Genomic DNA, 25,590 nt, shown 5'->3' with positions numbered 1-25,590 from the left:
TTTCTCTAGTTTTCTTTGTTATAAGAATGCAGTATATAATACATATAACATACCAAATGTGTGTTAGTTGACTGTTTATGTTATCAGTAAGGCTTTTGGTCAACCGTAGGCTATTAGTAGTTAAGTTTTGGGGAGTCAAGTTATATGCAGATTTTCAGTTGTGTTGGAGGTCAGTGCCCTGAACCCCTGAGTTCTTCAAAGGTTAACTGTAGTTTATGATGAAGACATTGTAGGATGACAGACTTCATTTCATAAGTGAAAACCACTTGTAAACTAATAACATTGAAAGGGTACTGTTGTCTTCCTAAGACATTTTTTGTTTTTGATAGAGTGCTTGTACAACAAGCCAATATTCCCCCAGGGGATGCTTTTATTGTGATTACTTGCCATTAAAAAATTTACTGAAACCCGGTTGTGACATGTTAATGGCAAAGGAATGCCAGTCAATAAAACGGAGTCTGATACTAAAATATGCGTAAGAGTTTGTGCCCTCTGAAAAAAAAAAAAATCCCCCCACCCCCCAAAAATTCTCAGGTGGTTATCTCTACTCAAAGTTTTGCTAAAAAGATAACCTTTCAGTTTTAATTAGGGAACAACACATTTTCTCTTTCTTCTAGAACTTAAAACTGCACCAAAACTGTGGGCCTACAACTTGTTTCCATTTGAATTCTTTCTGAGTGATATGAGCCACAGGGCTAGACAGGTCCTTGGCTAGGAAACTGAACAAATTAGTTCTGAGGTCCTGTAGAATCTCCACCCATATTTGGGTGCCTCAATGCATGCCATTATATATTTTGGATTTTCCAACTGTCTTCTCAAATATCTCTGGAAGTGGGGGGGCAGTCCATGTTGTTTCAAAATAGTCCCACACAGAAGAGCCTTTCAGGCTTGGCAGCCTGTCTTAGATTAGGGTTAATATCACATAATTATTTAGAGCCAATGGTGGAAACTAGGGATCTCCTACTGAGCAGATTAGCTGGATATTTTTTGTTGTCCAGTATGCATAGCTACACTCCTGTCCTCTTTGATGGTGACAAAAATTTGCATGTTCTTTTGAATTTACTTCAAGGCAGTAAACATTTATTGATATCCATTATGTAGAAGTCATTGTACTAGGTGCTCAGGAAGATATGGATATGCAAGTACATCTCTTAATATATGAGTGGCTGTGATGAATGATATAGAGATAGAAGCCAAGTGCTGTGGTAGTATGGAGGTGAAGATATTTAGACTTTCATTTATGGTTTCTTATGAAAGAAATATAGTCTCTTATTTTATTTTTTTAAATGTTTATTTATTTTGAGAGAGAGAGAGAGTGGGAGAGGGCCAGAGACAGAGGGAGAAAGAATCCCAAGCAGGCACTGCACTGTCAGCACAGAGCCCGACATAGGGCTTGAACTCACAAACCATGAGGTCATGACCTGAGCTAAAATCAAGAGGTCAAACACTCAATTGACTGAGCCACCTAGGCACCCTGAAATATAGTCTTTATGCTTTAAATTATAATCTGTGAATAGTTCTGGATTAATTAAAGGACATATGGTAAAATTAAAATGTTGAAAATAAAATGTCAGTTTTGTTTTTTATAGATGCGAGATATAGAAAATATAAATGAATTTTCATAATTATTTTTCCATTGTTGTGTATTTAGAAAAAAGTGGAGCCATTTGCCAGTGTTCTTAGTTTTCCATACCCGTTCGTTTCAGAAATCAATAAAGTTGCTGTATTTACAGGGGTGAGTAACCTTTGTTAACTTTTTATATAATTTAATTTTTTTTACATATAACATTAATCAGTGCTTAGATCAGCTGAATGAGACTATTCATGTAGTCATTTTTTCCATTTGAGGTTATGTCATTAGTTTCAGAAAGAGCTAAATTAGAACATTAATTTTATCATTATTAATCTATCACATTATGTTTCTCACAAGAAACTAAAGAGAAATAGAGAATTCGTCCATCCTACTAGCTTCTGCTACTTGCACTAAGTCCTCTCCTCAAACAAAAACAATAAAATTATTTTAAAGGTAGGCCCACTTAGTCCTATGTAGACACAGAAACCACACTTCAAAAAAATTTTTTTTTAATGCTTATTTTTTTTTTTTTTTTTTTGAGAGAGAGAGCACAAGCAGGGGAGGGGCAGGGAGAGAGGGAGACACAATCTGAAACAGGCTGTAGGCTCCAAGCTGTCAGCACAGAGCCCTATGTGGGGCTCAAACTCACAAACCATGAGATCATGACCTGAGCCGAAGTCGAACGCTTAACCAACTGAGACACCCAGGCATCCCAAGAGACCACACTTTTAAAAATATCTAGTCTGGAAAGACAGGAAAGTCGAGCTTGTAACAAATAGTCATATGGCTCTTTGTCAATCTTGTATTATAAACATTTATTTGTAATGTATTTATGAATTTGTCTTGTAGAGTGTTTTGATTATTCTGTATGTGCCTTACTTTCAAGGAAGAGATTCTTTAACTTCTTTCCAGCAAAGTGGAGCCAAGAGCTGTTGGAATGCTACAAAACTTGAGTAACTTAAGGGAGTGATATATTTTCAAAGTGAAACCAAATGACATAAATGGAACATACAGAAAGAAAATAACTAATACTGTATATTTTTCTTCTGGATTTTCAGACAACTGGCTAAATTTTTTTAAGTTTTTATTTTAATTCCAGTTAGTTAACATACAGTGTTATATTAGTTTTATGTGTACAATATAGTTTTGATACTATCATTTTTAACGTAATTTTTCCTCTTCTATATTGGTTTGATGTCTCCATTTAAATTAGCAAAACTAAATGTATTTTAATCTTTTATTTTTGAAATATGATGTATTGAAGGCATTGGAGAGTTAGATTGGGCTTGGTAGGTTCCTAATGTGTCATTTCAACGTATTTCATCATGTCATAGTCAAGAAACACCTTAATCACCTACAAAGTAAACTTGTTCCAGATATAATATTTCTGATGCAACTAATACACAGTTGATACATTTTTAATTAAGAGTAAAAGCCATAATTTTTACTTCGAAATTTGATATTTTTTCTGACAAAATACTTGAAAGCAGACTGAATTTATTTAAGATTGATGTTCAAACTATTGTATTTTGATAGAATGCATCAGAGATTAAAATAGCAGAAGAAAATGGAGCTGCATTTGCCGGAGGAACTAGTCTGATTCAGAAGGTACAGTGTTGTTTCATGTTCATTAGTTATAGAAATTGTTCTGTTATCTTTGCCATCCATTGATTTATTGCATGTGGAACAGAACCAGTGTGCTTATATCTTTTGATAAATGGTTAGTAAAGCTTTGTAAAGCAGTGAAAAATTTTCTTACTCTTGAGTCTCATAATCAAGCTAAGAAAAAACTATTCAGACAGTCTGATATTAATTATGCTTGATTTATATTGTGATTTTTTTTTTCCTTGCTTCCTGTATGTTTGTGAGAGTTTTGTGGGTAGACTGGAAAGGGTACTATGACTCTGTGATTTTGAATGCAAGATTTAAAATGAAATTTAAATTATTCATGATTTGAAGATCAGATATTTGTTTTGCCTTCTTAGAGTGAAAAGTGTGATTAAATTTACAGATCACAAGGAATAGTATCTGACCTCTGTAGTAATGTGATACTTCTCATTACTCTTGACTTGTACTCCTCAACCGCTTCAGAGTGGCATAGGCTCAGCACCAGACAGCAAGTGGCTCTGTAGCCTGCCTGGAGAAAGTAAAGCATTTGTGGAGCAGGCTTGAAACCAGAACAACTTGGGTTTTTTTTGTTGTTTTTTTTTTTTTTTTTTTTTTTTAAGAGGTGAGAAGAAGAGGCGTGTCTATTGAATTTTGGGAGTTATTTCTGAAAATACAAGCGATTTTCCTTAACAGTTTCTAAAATCTTCTAAATTTAATCATTTAACATTTTTTGGTTTTAGAACAGGAGAAAATGATTTGAAAACTTATCTTTGTTCCATATCCAGATTTTGATTTCAGGAAAGTTTGAACTGGGCCTTTCCTTTGGGATGTCCTTGTAGTTTGTTTTTTTCCCCGCCCCAACAGTACTCTAAAAGTGGTAGGGATTCTGGATTTTAAAAAAATTTTTTTTTTGTTTTCAATGTTTTATTTTTGAGAGAGAGAGAGAGAGAGAGAGAGAATGAGAGTGTGAGCAAGGTAGGGGCAGAGAGAGAGAGAGACAGAATCTGAAGCAGGCTCCAGGCTCTGAGCTCTTAGCCTAGAGTCTGATGTGAGGCTCGAACCATGAGATCTCGATCTGAGCGGAAGTCAGACGCTCAACTGACTGAGCCACCCAGGCACCCCTAGGATTCTGGATTTTTAAGGAAGAGTCTCCAGAATGATTTTTGGGAGTAGCACTAATGGAAAATACAAAGAGATTATGTTTTTATAATCTGAGTCAAAGTCAGAGGGTGGTACCCAGTTCTTTCTGATGCATCATAAACTTTAACTTAATAAAATTTTAACATTCTCTTAATTTTTAAAAAATAAACAATATCAGAAATTCTTTGGAATTAGAGAGTAGAGCTTAGTTTCCAGTATGGAAGGTCTTAGAGTAGAGATTTCATATGCAGTTCTTTGACATTTCAAAATTGCCTCTGCTTTCATATTTCTATGAATGAGAGCCCTGGATTCTGGAACCACATTACATGTGCTTAAAATCTGGGTCTGCTCTTGATGACTGCATAGACTGACTAATCCTCCCTGAGCCCTCTGTTTCCTGATCTGGGATGTGTGGTCAATATTAGTACTGGCCTTTTAGCGTTATTGTAAAGACTAGATGAACTAAATCATGTGACATATTTAGCAGAATGCTTGGCAAATGTGGTAAGTGCTTGTTTAATGCAAATATTATTGTTAAGGGGACCATAGTAAGTTATTTAGAGAGTAAAGAATTTGTAAAAATAAGAATAGTAATAGGAAGATAAAATGCCAGAATCTGCTTAATTTTGCCATGGTTCAAGATTTTAGGGTTTACTGTATAACCCCAAACCAAGTCGTGGAATGACATATTGTGGTAAAATATTATATGGAAAAAGAATCATTGGTAAAATATTTATTGTCTAGGCAGTATTATTCTAAAAAGTTGCTTCATTTTGTAATCAACTAATTGTAGTAGTCTACTAATTAATTTGGATGTTTGCCTGAATTAATTAAAACTGTCTTTTAAAAATTAAGTATTATTCTTTTTGCTATTAAAATGAATTACAATATGGATAAATAAGTTATAAGTGAATTTGTTTTCAACCATCCTACTCCTCTTTTATTTTTAGTTATTGGAGGCAAATAGAATTTTAGTTTCAGTTCTTTGTGAAAATAATTATAGATTAGTTTTTTTGATGCTCTAAATTTAGGAAAGCAGTGTGGTTGCTAGTGATTTGGTTGCTAGTGGTTATTTGAGTGGTATTAATTTTACATGTGATATATTGCAAAATTTTCAACATTGTTTCTTTAGTTTTAATGGACATACGAATTCAACTTTGTAGGATTGTGTGCGCCATGTACACATTAGTCCTGTCTTCTACTTTATTACACTTTTGCCTAACATAACCCCATGGAAACAGTAATGTTTAGAAACCTTTCTTTCTTTCTTTCTTTCTTTCTTTCTTTCTTTCTTTCTTTCTTTCTTTTTCTTTTTCTTTTAAAGGATGTGGCTGTTTTTAAAAGAACATCAGAAAATGTTTTGGTTCTCATGTTTTTCATAATTGGTAAATGTGTCTGTAGGATCTTTGTGTTTGAAGAAAAGAATTTTGCTTAATGTCTGCTTTCTAAGGGAAAGTATAAGGGAAATTACTACATTATACTTTTATTTTTAGAAGGATAAAGCTTTTCATATAATTTAAGGTTATCTTTTTCCCCTGAATTTCAGATTTTGGATGATGAAATTCAATCAGACTTTTATGTAGCTGTTCCAGAAATAATGCCTGAGCTTAATCCATTAAAGAAGAAACTGAAAAAAAGATTTCCAAAACTAACTAGAAGTAAGGGAGAATTCTTTTTGTTATTTTATGCTGTCAATAACTTTCTAATATGTATGTTTAGTTATAAAACAAAATTCCTAATATATACATAGAATTAATAATACGTTCTGGTGTTTGAATTTCGTGTTATATAAGAACATGTAGATTTGATTCTTTTTTTTCCTTTGGCATTAATATCGGTAATCTAATAATTTGAAAACCTAGTTACTTTATAATACCAGTTCTTTAAATTTAGGCCATATTCAAGTTTGAAATTAGTGGCACATATTACCCCCTGGGTATGTTCTCATTATACTATTTTATACCTCTTTATCAATGTAATATGTATGCTTATTTATTTCAGCATTCTCTCTCTTTCTCCATTTATATATATATACATATATATGTACACGTATATATGTATATATATAAATGCTTACTTTGTGCATGACTGTGCAGATATTTCCCTTAAAGAACTTTCCCCTCATGAATATTTCCCTCTTAGGAGGTAATGTTGCTACATAGATAGCCATATCATGAAGTATTGTATGAAAAATTCGCAAGGTGCCATAGGTGTTCAGTACAGGAGAAATTTATACAGGAGTAGGGAAATCAGAGAAGACATGCTGAAGGAGGTAACATTTAAACTGTAACTTGAGGGGTGTCTGGGTAGCTGAGTCAATTAAGTGTCCAACTCTTGATCTCAGCTCTGGTCATGATCTCGCAGTTCGTGAGTTCAAGCCCCACATCGGGCTCTGCACTGATAGTGTGGAGCCTGCTTGGAGTTCTCTCTCACTCTCTGTCTGCCCCTTTCCCACTTGTGCTCTCTCTCTCTCTCTCTCTCAAAATAAATAAACTTGAAAAACAAAAACAAAAAACAAAAAACCCTGTGACTTGAGAGGCGCCTGGCTGGCTCTGTTGGTAAAGTATGTGGGATTCTTGATCTCGGGCTTGTGAATCGGGCCCCACCTTGGACATGGTGCCTACTTAAATAAACAAAAAACTGTACCTTGAATAATTGGATGAGTAGATTAAGGGGAATATTATTTAATTTTTTAAAATATTTATTTATTTATTTATTCATGGTTCTTATGAGTTTTTTTTTTAATTTTATTTTTTAAAATTTACATCCAAATTAGTTAGCATATAGTGCAACAATGATTTCAGGAGTAGATTCCTTAATGCCTCTGACCCATTTAGCCCATCCCCCCTCCCATACCCCTTCCAGTAACCCTCTATTTGTTCTCTGTATTTATGAGTCTCTTATGTTTTGTCCCCCTCCCTGTTTTTATATTATTTTTGTTTCCCTTCCCTTATGTTCATCTGTTTTGTCTCTTAAAGTCCTCATATGAGTGAAGTCATATGATATTTGTCTTTCTCTGACTGACTAATTTCACTTAGCATAATACCCTCCAGTTCCATCCACGTAGTTGCAAATGGCAAGATTTCATTCTTTTTGATTGCTGAGTAATACTCCATTGTATATATATACCACATCTTCTTTATCCATACATCCATCGATGGACATTTGGGCTCTTTCCATACTTTGGCTATTGTTGATAGTGCTGCTGTAAACATGGGGATGCATGTGTCCCTTCGAAACAGCAGTATCCCGTGGATAAATGCCTATTAGTGCAATTGCTGGGTCATAGAGTAGTTGTATTTTTAGTTTTTTGAGGAACCTCCATACTATTTTCCAGAGTGGCTGTACCAGCTTGCATTCCCAATTGTTTATTTATTTTTGAGAGAAAGAGAGAGAGACAGACCGTGAGCGGGGAGGAGTAGAGAGAGAGGGAAACACAGAATCCAAAGCAGGCTCCAGGCTCTGTGCTGTCAGCACAGAAACCTATGCGGGGCTTGAACTCACAAACAGCAAGATCATGACCTGAGCCAAAGTCGGACACTTAACCGACTGAGCCACGCAGGCACCCCGAGGGGAATATTATTTTAAATAAAAAGAATCTATTAGTCATATACGTTGAAGTAAGTCAGATATTATATAGGCCATGTACATGAAAAGCCAGTTAATTCTCTTTGGCTTATAGTGAATAGTACCCATACATTGAAATGAAAGAGAATAATGGGAAATTATATTGGAAAGGAAGACTGATACCATATGGAGAAGGATCTTTTTTTATTTTAGAGTTTTCAGTAATCCCTACACCAAACATGAGGCTCAAACTCACGACCCTAAGGTCAAGAGTAGTCGCACGCTGTTTTGACTGAGCCAGCCAGGAGCCCTGAGAAGGATCTTGAATAAGATCCTAATAAGCTTGGACTTTTATTCTGTATTTAGCAAGAATCCCTTAGAAGTTTTTAACATGGGGAGTTCCTTAGAGCTTTAATAATCTAACAAGAGTTTGTAAGATGTATTGGCATGAATCAAAACTAGAAGTTGGGAGACAAGTTTAGGCACAATTGCCAGAGACTAATAAAGGTAATCTTTAAAGTCTTCATAATGAGACTGGAGTAAGGAGATAAATGTCAAAGACACTAGGTCTTTGTGCTAATAGTTAGGAATGAGCAGTTTGAGGGGGAGAAAGGGAGGAGTCAAATGGTGAAATGTTGAAGCCTTGGGATCTTCTAAGTTGATATTAATGGAAACAATAGTTTTGGGAAGAAAATTGAGTTCATTTTCTGACATGGTTCGTTTTAGGTGTGCTGAAGTTTGGATAAAATTTTATAGTGTAAACAGAACAAACATTTTAAAATTGTTTTAGTAGACTGTATTCAAATTTCAACTCAAGTTGAGCTAAAAAAAAAATTCTAAAAGTCATCATACATGAACCACTAACACCTGAATTATAGATCATGTTCAGTACTTTAAGCAAATTCAAGTGGACTGTCCAATTCTTTTCTTGTCCTAGAGTTTTGTTTGTTTATGTTTGTTAACTTGCATTGAATAACACATCCTTGTTAGATATCGGACTGAATTTGGTTGTTTTTATTAGGGATATCCATTACAGTAGTGTTTGTTGTCATGGAATCAGACTTCTGTTCTTTCCTAAGTAAGACTTGAAACTGAATGTTATTTTAAAATTTAAACCAGAATCATAGTTGAATTGGATGAAAATATTTCTCATATTTTTTGTAGTTTCTAATTAAATTCAAGCTCACTAAAACCAAACATACTAAATATAGTCAATTCAAACTGAAACTGGATACCAAATATATCAGTATCCAGCCATCTCCTTGCTTTGGGCAGTGAACTGATTTTTCACAGAAATTAATTTTGTCACCTTTGCTACTTTATCCATTTTCTGAATAATCCTTTTGGCCCCTATTTTCTTTATTCTTTAGCCTTGAGTTTTTATATTACCATTTGCATCACAAAGCTTGAGACTCTTGTTTTGTAGCCTGGAAGGTTTTCAAATACCTTCTTTATTTCAAATAAGAAAAGTGTCCCTAATGTTTATTTTTGGGCACCTGAGTGGGCTTAGTCGGTTAAAGCACCCCACTTTGGCTCAGGTCACGATCTTGTGGTTTGTGGGTCCGAGCCCTGCGCTGGGCTCTGTACTGATAGCTCAGAGCCTAGAGCCTGCTTCAGATTCTGTCTCCCTCTTTCTCTGCCCCTCCCCCATTCACGCTCTGTCTCTCTCTCTCTCAAAAATAAATAAAAACATTATAAAATGTTTATTTTTATTAATTGACTTTATTTCCTACTTTCATAATGAGTTATAGCTTCTGTATACCACGCTCAAGTTTTCTAGATATGTAGCCCCACTGCCACTTACTTAAACAAAGCATCTTGAAAAAATAGACCTTTCTCTAACATTTTCTTTTCCCCCTGCCCCCCTCAGGATCTGTTTAACAGCACTGGCAAAGCACTTGTGTTCTTTAAACATGAAGACAAATGATTAACCTGTCAAAGGTGTTAAGACAGAATACACCAGATGTGCATTAGAACAAATGAGGCTTGTATTATGCATTTTCAGAGCTTATTCCTATTTTTGTTTAGGAACATTTGATTCCCCTTATATCCAACAAAAGACTTTAGGGTAAAATAGAAACTATGTTTTGAGCAAATGGATGAAATTAAAAAACAAACAAACAAGCCCCTGCAGCTGAGCTCATTAGTTTCCCATTTTGTCTTACATTTTGTTTTACTAATGGGAGTGGGTGTAACTGTCTTGGCTGGATTGAGTGTGCACATTTTGCAGCATGTTTAATGCTGCATTTTTATTCATTTTATTTTAATTGCTTACGTAACTGTAGGCAAGTTCTCTGTTTTTCAAATGCATATTTGGCTTTTATTCCTAGTATTATTTCTTTTTTATTAAAAAAAAAGACATCTAAAACTTGCTTTTTAAATTTCTTGAAGAAATTGGGTTTCAGTTTGCTTGTCAACTAGCTTACTCCCCCCCAATGTAAGTGTCCTCTGAAATTCTTTCATCTCTAATAAAGATCTGTTTTGTTGATATTATAAATTTTTTATTGCTAACCAATTTTTTAGCACTTACTAAACAAAAAAATATGAGTATGAAAAATATCTTGACTTAATGGAATTAGTTTTTTATTACACATATTAATGCATTGGGGGTATTATGGCATATATGGAAATAGTTGAGTTTTTTTTTTAATTTTTTAAAAATTTATTTTTGAGAGACTGAGCTCACATGACTGGAGGAGGGAGGGGCAGAGAGAGGGGGAGAGAGGATTGGAAATAGTTGAGTTCTTTTAAACCATGCTAACTTATTGGCAGGTAGATGGAAAAGGGACATGATTAGGAAATTGGACTCACTAATGTGTGTTCCTCTTAACACATTGCTCTTAGAATTGAACATCAATGCTCCAGTTGGAGTCTTGACAAAAGAATGTTGCAGCAGACTTGTCCAAAGAGTATTCACATATTACTGAGTAGGACACTGCTCTCTGTATGGAAGTTGGTGTTGCATCATATTTGAGAATAGTGGATGTAAATATATTGAAACCTAATGTGAAGTATTTTTAACTCATTGAGTGACATGCTGTACTTAAGAATATTGCTTGCATTGTCAAAACACTTAGAACTCTTTGGTTATATTTTAAAAAATGCTAAGACATAGAAAATTTTTGCACAGTAATGAATTTGAAATTTTTCAGAATTTCCCAAACCCTCATGTATTACTTTAAAAACTATTTATGTATGAAAGACTCCAGTGATGATTAGGAATAATTATAATTATAGGTGAATTCTGGATATATTACAGCTGATTCTATTACTCTTTCTTTCATTTACTTTACTCTAGCCTCCTTGCCCTTCCTCACACACACTGAATGTTCTCTCTTCTCTGGTCTTTGGACTACTTACTGGCCCATCTGTCTATAATGCTCTTTGCTTATTTGCCTGGCTCACTTTCTCATTCAAATATCACCTAAATAGAGAGGCCTTCCATGACTATCCTATAGAAACTATTACCTCCCACTTCCCATTATCACTGGATTTTTAATTATTACAGGTTTTTATATTTTTTAGAGCATCACTGTTAGTAGCATTTTTAGTTTTGTTTTGTTTTTTCTGTTACAGTATCATTGACTGTATTCTCTATGCTGTGCCTTTCATCCTTATGACTTACTCATTCCACACCTGGAAGCCTGTACCTCCCACTCCCCCCTTTACCCATCTCCCTCCTCCCCTCTGGCAACCACCATATTGTTCTCTGTATTTATGGGTTGTTTCTGCTTTTTTGTTTGTTTTGTTTTTTTAGATTACACATACAAATGAAATCATATGGTATTTGCCTTTCTTTATTTGACTTATTTCACTTAGCATAATACCCCCTTAGTCCATCCATGTTGTCACAAATGGCAAGATCTCATAATTTTTTATGGCTGAGTAACATTCCATTGTATCTATATACCACACCTTCTTTATCCATTCATCTATTGGTGGACACTTGGGTTGCTTCTATATCTTGGCTATTGTAAATAACGCGGCAATAAACATAGAAGTCCATATATATTTCTTTAAATTAGCATTTTCATTTTCTTTGGGTAAATACCCAGCAGTGGAATTACTGAATTGTATGGTATTTGTATCTTTAGTTTTTTTGAGGAACCCCCATACTGTTTTCCACAGGGGCTGCACCAATTCACATTCCTATGAACGGTGCACAAAGGTTCTTTTTTCACCACATCCTCCCCAGCACTTGTTATTTCCTGTGTTTTTGATTCTAGCCATTCTTATGGTTTAAGGTGATATCTCATTGTGGTATTGATTTGCATTTCCCTATAATTAGTGATGTTGAGCATCTTTTCATGTATCTTTTGGCCTTCTGCATGTCTTCTTTGGGAAAATGTCTACTCAGGTCCTCTGCCCATTTTTTAAAAATTTAGTTTTATTCTTATTTACTTTTTTAAAGTATTTATTTTAAGAGAGTGACAGAGAGAGCAAGAGGGGGAAGGGCAGAGGGAGGGAGAGAGAGAATCCCAGGTAGGCTCTGCATTGTCAGTGCAGAACCCGATGCGGGACTCGAACCCACAAATTGTGAGATCATGATCTGAGCCGAAATCAAGAGTCTGGCGCTCAATTGACTGAGCTACCCAGGCACCCCCTCTGCCCATTTTTTAATTGGGTCGTTTTTCTGGTGTTCAGTTGTATAAGATCTTTATAGATTTTGTATGTTAACCCACCAGCAGTTACATCATTTGCAAATATCTTCTCCTATTCATTAGGTTGCCTTTTTGTTTTGTTGATGATTTTCTTCACTGTGCAAAAGGTTATTATTTTTGGGGGTGGTTCCCTTAGATTATTTTTCTTTGTTTCCCTTGCCTGAGGAGAAATATCTAGAAAAATGTGGCAAAGATTGATGTCAAAGAGATTACTGCCTATGTTTTCTTCTGGGAGTTTAATGGTTTTAGGTCTCACTATTTATTTTTTATTATATAAATTTTAGTTAACATACAGTGTAATATTGATTTCAGTGATTCAGCTAAAATGTTGCTGCCAGTAATAATCATCATTCTTTCTTTTGCCACATTCACAGATCTGTTTTTATTTTTTTGCTTCTTGAAACTTTCTTTTATACTGTACAATCTTAACTTGCCTCCTTTCTCACTAGCTATTCCTTCTTTGTCCTCCCTGTCTTCTTTTATTCTACTTGCTTCTTCCCTATAATGTTCTTGAGGAAGAAAAGAGAATATTAGGGTAAAATATCTGATCATATAGTTTAGTTCTGATTATGTCATTATGGAAATTGATAGAATTAGAGGAAGAGAAAGGGAAAAGAAGAAAGAAAAAAGAGGGAAGTAAAGAACATAAAAGTACAAAGAAAAGAGAAAATGAAAAAAGAGGAGAGCAATTACATAGCAATAAGGGGTAGCAGAGCCCTAGAAACAGCAGTGAAGATTTAACATTGGGCTATACTGAAAAGCAGAATAGGATAGTGGTTAACATAAACTTCTCTCAGTCTTGGATTTATCACTTGCTGTGACCTTGAACCAGTTTACCTAACATTTTTGTGCCTCTGTTCATCTGCATAATGGGTTTCATGATAATATCTTTCTGTAGTGTTTTTGTTATAATGTATGCAAGTTTAGCACAGGCCCCGTGAGAAGTACATAATATAAATGAACCTCAATAATTGGCTCCCTACAGTTCCTAAGGTAGCTGTTTTTTCTCTGTAATTACTTAGGGGGTATTCATTATTTTTCATGCCTTCATAAATCATTTCTACCTTCATAGCTCATTTATTGAATAAGCACATAATAATTGAGTACCTACTATGTGCCACGCAGTGCACTTAGTACTGAGGGTTGAAAGCAAAAAGATAGTTCCCATTTTGAAGGAGATAAAAATTGAGAGGTGAGAGAGACGAGAACAAACTGCTGCACTAAAATGCAGAAAGTGTACTAGAGCACAGTCTCCAAAGTGCTGAGAGAAGTGAGGGACTACTTTGTAGAATCAAATTATATAAGGAAGATAGCAGTTAAATTGAGAGGTTAAGCATGAATAAGTATTTTCTACCTGGAGGACATTCCAGGTAGAGAAAATGGCTTGTACTAATGCACAGAAGAATGAGAAATTCAGTTGTGTTCAGGAAATTATAAATACCTTTCTGTCATTTGGTACATAATGTTTTATCAGATAGCGGTGGTCAGTGGGGTTAGACAGTGATAGGCAGTGGGCCAGATCTTGGAAGGCTTTGTGTGATGTACTGTGGAGATTAGATTTTATCGTTTTTGCAGTTGGGAGCCATTGAAAAATATTGTTCAGAAGAATAGTCTAAGATTTGCATATAAGAATGACTATATGTAGAAGCTGTGTAAGTGATAATGTGGGAATGGGAAAATGATGAAACTCAAAGAACAGAGACCAGTAGGAGGCTAATGCAGTAGGCTAAGTACAAGATGAGTAAGGACAGAATCTGAGCAGTGGCAATGAAGACGGAGAAGAGGAAGGCTGTTGTGAGATATTGAGGAGGTAGAGTCAACAGGAATTACTGATTAGATGCAGGGGGTAAAGGAGAGAGAGGAATCTATAATGATTCCCTAATTTCTGTCTTGACTAGGCCAGTGTATATTATGAAATATACAGGAGGTGAAACAGGTTTGAGCATGATCATAATATCAGGTCACAGAGGGAAGATGAAGATAGGTTGGCACAAATTTATTCTGTTTTCCTGGAAGTCACTATTAAGATAAAGTAGGTTGTGGTAGATAGATGTGCACATTGTAATACCTGTAGCAAGTAAAAAACATACACAAAGAGAGAAGATTAAAACTAAGTAGAGGAATACAAAATTAAAAACTTACACTAAAATATTTTTGCTTAAAGAAGGAAAAGCAGTACAGGAAGAATAGAGGAACATATGAGATGAGAGAAATAGAAAACACATCAAAATAAAGACCCAAATCCAGCCATACCTATAGTTTTGTTAATTGGAAACAGGGTGAATGAACACTCCAACCAAAAGGCAGAGATTATAAAACAAAGAAGAAACAATTCAGTTATATGGTGTGTACAGGAGACACACTATATTCAAACATACACATAGACTGAAAGTAAAATGACAGGTAAAAATATACCGTGAAAACAGTTAAGCGTTAGTGACTTTGATTGACTATATTAATACCAGACAAAATAGACTTTTAAGACAAGGACTGTTAGGAACAAACAACCTTATGCCAATGAAATGGGCAAATTCTTTGTAAGACCCAAATCACCAAAGTGTTGAGAAGATAATAGAAAAGCTACATAGATCTATATCAACTAAAAAAATTCATGTAGTAATTTACAGCTTCCCACAGTGAAAAGTTCAGGGTCACATGACTTCTTACCAGTGAATTCTGTCCAACATTTAATGCAAAAATAACACCAATCCTTCACAACCTTTTTAAGAAAATAGTGGGGAAGGAACACTTAACCAACTCTAATGAGCTCAGCATTACCCTGATATCAAAAGTAGACAAGGACATCACAAGAAAAGAAAACTACAGACCAATATCTCTCATGAGCATAGAAGCACAAATTCTTTTTTTTTTAAACGTATTTATTTATTTATTTATTCATTTATTTATTTTAGAGAGAAAGAGGGAGAGGGAGGGAGAGAGACCAAGCAGGCTCCACATTCAACATGGAACCTGATGCAGGGCTTGATCCCCGACTGTGAGATCTGACCTGAGCTGAAATCAAGAGTTGGATGCTTAACCAACTGAGCCATCCAGGTGCCCCAGAAGCACAAATTCTTAACAAAATATTAGCAAATTGAGTCCAGTATTATGTATGTATGTATGAATGTCTATAAAGGTTAGTGAATATTAATTAATAAGGTTTATACTAGGATTACAAAGTTGGTTTAGCACTTGAACATCAATATATATCATGCTAATAAAAGACATAGACCTTAAGATCATCTCAGTAAATGCAAGGAAAACATTTAACAAAATCTAACAGCCATTCATGCTAAGAATTCAGAATATTAGGAATAGATATGAACTTCAACTTGAAAAAGCACATCTATGAAAAACGAACAGCTCATATCATTCTTAGTGATGCGATCATTTTAAGACTGAATGCTTTCTACCTAAAATCAGGAATGGTAAAGATTTCTATTCTCATCACTTATGTTCAACATTGTACTGAAGGTCAGTGAAATAAAGGGCCTACATATGGGAAAGGAGGAAATAAAACTGTCTTTATGCCCAGAAGTTATGATCTTAAGTGAGTGAATACTAAATGAATTTAGTTGAGGTTACAGTATATAAGATAAATACACAAAGTCAACTGTATTTCAATATTAGCAATAGCTAGTCAAAGTGAAATTTATAAAAGAGCTCCTTTCATAAGAGCATAAAAAAGTCAAATAAAATACTTAGGAATAAATTTAGCAAAAGATGTACAAGCCCTTCTCACAGAAAACTGCTAAATGTTGCTGAAAGTATCAGGAAAGGGACATGGCATTGCCATGGATTTGAAGGATGATACTGTTAAGAGGGAATTTTCCCTAGATTTTCTATAAATTTAGTGCAGTCCTAATCAAGCTCCCAGGAAGCTTAAAAAACTTTTTTATTTCTTTTTTTTGGAAATTGACAAACTTTTTCTAATATGTAAGTGGAAATACAAAGGACTTGGAATAAAAAATGATTTTAAAAAGGAAGAACAGAATTGGAGGACTTGCATTACTTGCACTGCCTTTTAGTGCTGCTGTAATCAGGAAAGTGTGGTATGGCATAAGGATAGATCAAATATTGAGAGTTAAAAAAAAATAGACCCAAGCCTAAGGGAGAACTGATTTTTGGTAAAGGTACCAAGGTTATATGGGGACAGAATAGTTTTCAATGAATGTTTCTGAAATACTAGATACCCTTTTCCTCACATCAAACACAAAAATTAATTAAAAATGGACACAGATCTAATTGTAAGGGCTAAAGCCATGAAATTCTAGAAGAAAAATTTCTAGAAGAAAATTTTTATGGTCTTGGATTAGGCAAAGATTTCTTAGGGCACAAAAAGCATAAGCCACAGAAGAAGAAATTGCTAAATTGGACTATAAAAATTAAAAACTTTGCTCATGAAAAGACACCACTAAGAAAACAAAAAGCCACAGATGAGGGTAAAATATTTGCCATGCATATATCAGACAAAGGATTTATATTCAGAATATACAGAGAATTCTTATAACTCAGTAAGAAGAATATCAACCCACCTTTTCAAAAAGGGACAAAAGAACTGAACAGGCAGCTTATAAAATAAGATCTTCAAATGGCCATTCATTTGAGATGATGCTCAACATCTTGGTCATTGGGTAAATGCAAATTAACATTAACAAGCTTTGGTAGAAGATAAAGATATAGAAAAAGGAATATGTAAGGTCAAAGGAAGAAGATTTTATTTGTTTTGGGATGGAATTGGCCTAAAAACTAAAATCTGCATCATTACCCTCAATCTATCACTCTGTTCTGGTTTCTGATTCTAACTGTACACTATATGTTTTCAATATTCTGTCAGAACCTTCACTTCAGTATGTTTTAACGCAGAACTATTTCTGTTTTCTTCTCAAGCTGTATTCTTTCACATTCATCATTAAACATCACTATGATATCAGACTCAAAATTATGAAGTCATTAATTTGTTCATTTTTTTTTAACTTTTAAAAAAAATTATTCGTTTTTGAGAGACAGAGACAGAGCATGAATGGGGGAGGGGCAGAGAGAGAGGGAGACACAGAATCCAAAGCAGGCTCTAGGCTCTGAACTGTCAGCACAGAGCCTGACATGGGGCTTGCATCCATGAGCCGTGAGATCATGACGGAGCCAAAGTCATACGCTTAACTGACTGAGCCACCCAGGAGCCCCTTTGTTCATTCCTTCAGCAAACATTTGTCCTTTTGTACTCCTTACGAATTACCTACCTACATTTAGATAGAGATATCGAGTAGGTGATTGGAGATCATGAGAAAAGTTGCGTCTGGATATATAAGTTTGGCAGTTATCAGAGGATAAATGGTCTTTAAAGCCACATGTGATTGAATAGAAAGAGAAGTCAAATGACTGAGCCCTGAGCCCTAATCTTTGTATATCACCTAGGTGAGGGTGGTGGCTCGGCTAGCAATATTGAGTGGAATAGCCAGTGAGAGTATGTTTCAGACAACAAGTCAGAGTATTTTAGGAAAAGTAGAGATATACTGTGAAATGCTCTTGACAGGTCAAGTCAGAGGAGCACTGAGAAATGATAATTGGATTTGTCATTGTGAAGATCATTGGTGACCTTGATGGTACTATTTTCAGTGGATGATAACTTGATTGATGTAGGTTTAAGAGAAAATAGGAGAGGAAATAGAGAAAGGAGAGACAGCTGTTTTGAAAAGTTATACTTTTTTTGTTTTAATTTATATCCAAGTTAGTTAACATATAGTGCGATAATGATTTAAGGACTAGAATCTGGTGATTCATCCCCTACATATAACACCCAGTGCTCATCCTAACAAGTGTCCTCCTTAATGCCCCTTGCCCATTTAGCTCATCCCACCTCTCACAACCCTTCCAGTGCTCAGTTTGTTCCCTATATTGAAGAATCTCTTATGTTTTGTCTTCCTCCTTGTTTTTATATTATTTTTGCTTCCCATCCCTTATGTTAGTCTGTTTTGTATCTTAAATTCCACATATGAGTGAAGTCATATGGTATTTGTCTTTGCCTGACTAATTTCATTTAGCATAACACACTCTAGTTATATCCACGTTGTTGCAAATGGCAAGTTTTCATTCTTTCTGATTGCCAAGTAATACTCCATTGTGTATATGTATATGCCACATCTTTGTCCGTTTGTTTGTCGATGGACATTTGGGCTCTTTCCATACTTTGGCTATTGTTGATAGTGCTGCTATAATCATTGGGGCGCATGTGTCCCTTCGAAACAGCACACCTGCATCCTTTGGATAAATACCTAGTAGTGCAATTGCTGGGTCATACGGTAGTTCTATTTTTAATTTTTTGAGGAACCTCCATACTGTTTCCCAGAGTGGCTGTACCAGTTTATATTCCCACCAGCAGTGCAAAAGGGTTCCTCTTTGTCCGCATTCTTGCCAACATCTGTGGTTGCCTGAGTTGTTAATTTTAGCCAGTCTGACTAGTGTGAGGTGGTATCTCATTGTGGTTTTGATTTGTATTTCCCTGATGATGAGTGATGTTGAGCATTTCTTCATGTGTCTGTTAGCCATGTAGATATCTTTTTGGAAAAGTGTCTATTCATGCCTTTTGCTCATTTCTTCACTGGATTATTAGGAAAACTATAATCTTAAGGGAAGCATTGAATGGTTGCTGGAAGGTACTATGAAGTTGGAGACTTGTTTTATTTTAAGATGGGACATCTTAGGGGTGCCTTGGTGGCTCAGTCACTTGAACATCTTACTTTGACTCAGGTAATGATCTCACAGTTCATGAATTCTAGCCCTGCATTGGGCTCTGTGCTGACAGTGTGTGGAGCCTGGAGCATGCTTCAGATTGTGTGTTTCCCTCTGTCTCTGTCCCCCCCTCCCCCGCTGATGCTCGTTCTCTTTCTCTCAGAAATAAATAAACTTCAAAACAAAAAGAACAGGGGTACCTGGGTGGCTCAGTCGGTTAAGTGTGTGACTTTGGCTCAGGTCATGATCTCATGGTCCGTGGGTTCAAGCCCCGTGTCTGTGCTGACAGCTAAGAGCCTGGAGCTTGCTTCACATTCTTTGTCTCCCTCTCTGCCCCTCCCCTGCTCATGCTCTATCTCTCTGTCTCTCAAAGATAAATACGTGTTAAAAAAATTAAAATAAGAACTTTTTATCTATTTTCTTTCTGTTTTTGTTTTTTAAATATAATTGATTGTCAAATTGGCTAATATACAGTGTGTAAAGTGGGCTCTTGGTTTTTGGGGTAGATTCCCATGGTTCATTGCTTACCTATAACACCCAGTGCTCATCCCAACAAGTGCCCTTCTCAATGCCCATCACCTCTCCTCATCCCCTCCCTCCCAACCCCCCCCCCCCGCAACAATCCTCAAATTGTCTTCTGTATTTAAGAGTCTCTTATGGTTTGCCTCCCTACCTCTCTGTTTGTAACCAATTTTTTTTTCCCCTTCCCTTCCCTCATGGTTTTCTGTTAAGTTTCTCAAGACCCACATATGAGTGAAAACATGATATCTATCCTTCTCTGACTGACTGATTTCACTCAGCATAATGCCTTCCAGTTCCATCCATGTTGCTACAAATGGCATGATTTCATTCTTTCTCATTGCTAAGTAGTATTCCATTGTATATATAAACCACATCTTCTTTATCCATTCATCAGTTGACGGACATTTAAGCTCTTTCCATAATTTGACTTGTTGAAAGTGCTGCTGTAAACATTGGGGTAAATGTGCACCTATGAATCCCTTGGATAAATTCCTAGTAGTGCTATTGCTGGGTCATAGGGTAGTTCTATTTTTAATTTTTTGAGGATCTTCCACACTGTTTTCCAGAGCGGCTGTACCAGTTTGCATTCCCACCAAAGTGCAAGTGGTTCCCGTTTCTCTACATCCTGGCCAGCATCTGTTGTTTCCTGAGTTATTGATGTTAGCCACTCTGACTGGTGTGAGGTGGTATCTTAGTGTGACATGGATTTGTATTTCCCTGATGATGAATGACATTGAGCATCTTTTCATGTGTCTGTTGGCCATCTGGATGTCTTCTTTGGAAAAGTGTGTATTCATGTCTTCTGCCCATTTCTTCACTGGATCATTTGTTTTTCGGGTGTTGAGTTTGGTAAGTTCTTTATAGATTTTGGATACCAACCCTTTATCTGATACATCATTTGGAAATATCTTTTCCCAATCTGTCGGTTGCCTTTTAGTTTTGTTGATGGTTTCCTTTGCTGTGCAGAAGCTTTTTATCTTGATGAGGTCCCAATAGTTCATTTTTGCTTTTAATTTTCTTGCCTTTGGAGATGTGTCAAGTAAGAAATTGCTGCGGCTGAGGTCAAAGAGGTTGTTGGCTGCTTTCTCCTCTAGGGTTTTGATGGTTTCCTGTCTCACATTCAGGTTTTTCATCCATTTTGAGTATGGTGTAAGAAAGCAGTCTAGTTTCATTCTTCTGCATGTTGCTCTTCATTTCTCCCAGCACCATTTGCTTAAGAGACTGTCTTTTTTCCATTGGATACTCTTTCCTGCTTTGTCAAAGATTAGTTGGCCATACATTTGTGGGTCCAATTCTGGATTCTCTATTCTATTCCTTTGGTCTGTGTGTCTGTTTTTGTGCCAATACCACACTGTCTTGATGATTACAGCTTTGTAGTAGAGGCTAAAGTCTGGGATTGTGATGCCTCCTGCATTGGTTTTCTTCTTCAGTATTACTTTGGCTATTCGGGGTCTTTTGTGGTTCCATACAAATTTTAGGATTGTTTGTTCTACCTTCAGGAAGAATGCTGGTGCAATTTTGATTGGTATTGCATTGAATGTGTAGATAGCTTTGGGTAGTATTGACATTTTAACAATATTTCTTCTTCCAATCCGTGAGCATGGAATGTTTTTCCATTTCTTTGTGTCTTCTTCAATTTTCTTCATAAGTTTTCTATAGTTTTCAGCATAGAGAACTTTTACATCTTTGGTTAGGTTTATTCCTAGGTATTTTATGGTTCTTGGTGCAATTGTAAATGGGATCAGTTTCTTGATTTCTCTTTCTGTTCCTTCTTATTGGTGTATAGAAATGCAACCCATTTCTGTACATTGATTTTTTACCCTGTGACATTGCTGAATTCACGTATCAGTTCTAGCAGCCTTTTGGTGGAGTCTTTCAGGTTTTATATGTAGAGTATCATGTCGTCCGTGAAAACTGAAAGTTTGACTTCTTTGCCCATTTTGATACCTTTAATTTCATTTTGTTGTCTGATGCTAGGACTTCCAACACTATGTTAAACAACAGTAGTGTGAGTGGACATCCCTGTCGTATTCCTGATCTCAGGGGGAAAGCTCTCAGTCTTTCCCCATTGAGGATGATATTAGCTGTGGGCTTTTCATATATGGCTTTTATGATGTTTAGTTATGTTCCTTCTATCCCAACTTTCTTGAGGGTTTTTATTAAGAAAGGATGCTGTATTTTGTCAAATGCTTTTTCTGCATCCATTGAGAGGATCATATTGTTCTTATCCTTTCTTTTACTAATGTGATGTATCACATTGATTTGTAAATATTGAACCAGCCCTGTAGCCTAGGAATGAATCCCACTTGGTCATGGTGAATAATTCTTTTTATATGCTGTTGATTTCGATTTGCTAATATCTTGTTGAGAATTTTTACATCCATGTTCACTAGGGATATTGGCCTTTAAGTCTCCTTTTTTGAGGGGCCTCTGTCTGGTTTGGGAATCAAGGTAGTGCTGGCTTCATAGAATGAGTCCAGAAGTTTTCCTTCCATTTCTATTTTTTGGAACAGCTTGAGAATAATAGGTATTAACTCTGCTTTAAATGTCTGGTAGAATTCCCTTGGGAAACCATCTGGCCAAGGATTCTTATTTGTTGGGTGATTTTTGATAACTGATTCAATTTCTTCACTAGTTATGGGTCTATTCAAATTTTCTATTTCTTCCCGTTTGAGTTTTGGAAGTGTGTGGGAGTTTAGGGATTTGTCCGTTTCTTCCAGGTTGTCCATTTTGTTGGCATATAATTTTTCATAGTATTCACTGATAATTGCTTGTATTTCTGAGGGATTGGTTGTAATAATTCCATTTTCATTCATGATTTTATCTGTTTGGGTCTTCTCTCTTTTCTTTTTCTTTTTGAGAAGTCTGGCTAGGGGTTTATCAATTTTGTTTATTTTTTTTAAAAAACAGCTCTTAGTTTCATTGATCTGTTCTGTGTTTTTGCATTCTATATTGTTTATTTGTGCTCTGATCTTTATTATTTTTCTTCCTCTGCTGGCCTTGGGGTTTCTTTGCTGTTCTGCTTCTAGTTCCTTTAGGTGTGCTGTTAGACTTTATATTTGGGATTTTTCTTGTTTCTTGAGATAGGCTTGGATTGCAGTGTATTTTCCTCTTAGGACTGTCTTTGCTGCATCCCAAAGGCTTTGGATTGTTGTGTTTTCATTTTCATTTGTTTCCATATATTTTTAAATTTCTTCTTTAATTGCCTGGTTGACCCATTTATTCTTTAGTAGGATGTTCTTTAACCTCCATGCATTTGGAGGTTTTCCAAACTTTTTCCTGTGGTTGATTTCAAGTTTTATAGCATTTTGATCTGAAAGTGTGCATGGTATGATCTCAGTTCTTTTATATTTATTGAGGGCTATTTTGTGACCCAGTATGTGATCTGTCTTGGAGAATGCTCCATGTGAGCTCAAGAAGAATGTGTATTCTGCTGCTTTAGGATGAAAAGTTCTAAATATATTTGTCAAGTCCATCTGGTCCAGTGTATCATTTAGAGCTGTTGTTTCTTTATTGATTTTTCTGTCTAGATGATCTGTCCATTGTTGTAAGTGGAATATTAAAGTCCCCTGCAGTTACCACATTCTTACAATAAGATTGCTTATGTTTGTGATTAATTGTTTTATATATTTGGGTATCCCTGAATTCGGTGCATAAACATTTATAATTGTTAGCTCTTCTTGGTGAATAGACCCTGTAATTATGATATAATTTCCTTCTTCGTCTCTTCTTACAACCTTCAGTGTAAAATCTAGTGTGTCTGATGTAAGTATGGCTACTCCAGCTTTCTTTTGACTTCCAGTAGCATGATAGATAGTTCTCCATCCCCTCACTTTCAATCTGAAGGTGTCCTCACGTCTAAAATGGGTCTCTTGTAGACAGCAAATAGATGGGTCTTGTTTTTTTTTTTATCCATTCTGACACCCTATGTCTTTTGATTGGAGCACTTAATCCATTTAAATTCAGTGTTATTATTGAAAGGTATGAATTTAGAGTCACTGTGTGATCTGTAGGTTTCATGCTTGTAGTGATGTCTCTGGTCCTTTGTGATCTTTGCAACATTCCACTCACAGATTCCCCCTTAGGATCTGTTGTAGGGCTGGTTTAGTGGTGATGAACTCCTTCAGTTTTTGTTTGTCTGGGAAAACCTTTATCTCTCCTCTATCTGGATGACAGGTTTGCTGGATAAACGATTCAGTACATTTTTACTATTCAGCACATTGATAATTTCCTGCCATTCCTTTCTGGCCTGCCAAGTTTCATTAGATAGGTCTGCTACTACCCTCATGTGTCTACCCTTGTAGGTCTGGAGAAGGGGCTGTCTGGTTTGTCAGTGTCAGTTCTGCTCCACTACATATGCAGTTATCAGGCACAGAGGGGTGTGGTTTGGTGTAGGCCGGTCCTGTGGGCCCGCTGTCTGTTCCCTGAAGCTCCACCTTGTTGGTGATGGGGTGAGAAATGACGACACCCCAGTCTCACCGCCACAGACCTGGTGTCCCAAATCACTCTGTACAGGCCATCCTCACAGTGCCACTGGTGTGAATGAGGCAGTTTGTCCCATTCCGCTAATCCTGCACCTCCCTGGCACTTGGCTGGAATTTAAACCTTGATGTCTTAAAGGATCCTGCCCTGTGAGCCCCAGTCCTGGGAAAGAGCCGCTTCTATGCTGCCTCACAGTGCTGGGCACATGGTTTGTCCTGCTCCACTGACTCTCTTGCCTCCCTGGCGCTTGGCTGGGATTTAAACCCCGCTGTCTTAAAAGGCCCCGCTCTGTGCACCCCAGTTCCAGGGAAGTGCTGCTCTGTGCCCCGATATATGGCCTCTGGTTGGCGGGCACAGGCAGTCATTGTCCTTTCAAAGGTCATATGCCTTCTTCCCACAGCACTCCAGGGAGTGTATTGCTTTCTCCCACTGTGGACTGTGCCTCTGAACTAGTTACCGAGCCCAGAGCTGACTCACCTCCTCCTCAGGTGCCTGAACATGGCAGCCGGCCCTGGTGCGGAGAAAGCCCTGCAATTAGAGACTGGATCCTTGTGTGTCCTGGTCTGTTGTTTTTCTCTTGTCCAGATACAGTCCTATGCTTCCTCATCCTCTCTTATCCCTTTGTGTCTCCACAGAAGGGGATCCCTCCTATCTGTGCCTAAGTTGCCCTTTTTATCTCTCCCAGTTTGCAATCTTGCACCTATGGCCTGCCAGGTTCTCCCCATGGGTCCCTGGAAACATCTTTGTCACTCTGCAGCTTGGACTTTGGAATTCAAAGTCCTTTGGCCTCAATACTGCTGTGTTTGAGGGATGAGGGAACTTTGGGTCCCCCTACTTTTCCGCCATGTTGGATCGCCTCCTAAATAAGGTTTTACTCTAGCCCCAAAAAACGAAGGTAGACTCTTACCCAGGACCCCACACTTTTTACCTACTTTCATGTGAAATTCACTTAACCTGCTTTACCATAAAAAAGGGAAAGGAACTAGGAAAATCTCAAGATTTATCAGTAGAAATAATAATCACAGTCTAGAGGCAGCTCATTATTACTCAAATGGCTACCGAAGCTGACATGAAAAAAGAGCTAAGAATTGAAACTAAATTTATTGGATTCTAATGTCACTTTGTCCTCCATTATGGTAGAAAGACAAAGAACTGGATGTAGAAAGGAGAAAAATGAAATCCAGTTAAAAATTAAGAATATTCAAAGGGTCACACTGAAGACTTCAAAAATAAACTCCACCTTCCTACTGTTTAGTCATTAACATTTAACTCAAATTTAATATATAAAAATACATGTTTTTTATGTTT

General features: G+C 36.3%; 1 protein-coding gene across 3 annotated transcripts in view; it reads left to right on the top strand.

Annotated features, from left to right (window-relative positions):
• Positions 1-25,590, top strand: part of MRPL1 (mitochondrial ribosomal protein L1) — a 97,883-nt gene that overhangs the window by 28,080 nt on the left and 44,213 nt on the right. For all 3 annotated transcript variants that reach the window (XM_045473648.1, XM_045473649.1, XM_045473647.1), the window contains exons 4-6: positions 1,652-1,735; positions 3,110-3,181; positions 5,868-5,979. In XM_045473648.1, the coding sequence (XP_045329604.1) occupies positions 1,652-1,735; positions 3,110-3,181; positions 5,868-5,979 (268 nt within the window). The remainder of the gene's footprint in view (positions 1-1,651; positions 1,736-3,109; positions 3,182-5,867; positions 5,980-25,590) is intronic.

This window comes from Leopardus geoffroyi, chromosome B1, assembly GCF_018350155.1.
Source record: "Leopardus geoffroyi isolate Oge1 chromosome B1, O.geoffroyi_Oge1_pat1.0, whole genome shotgun sequence".
NCBI classification, from domain to species: domain Eukaryota; kingdom Metazoa; phylum Chordata; class Mammalia; order Carnivora; family Felidae; genus Leopardus; species Leopardus geoffroyi.
The sequence above is the reverse complement of the archived record's forward strand: the minus strand, read 5'-3'. Positions and strand labels throughout refer to the sequence as shown.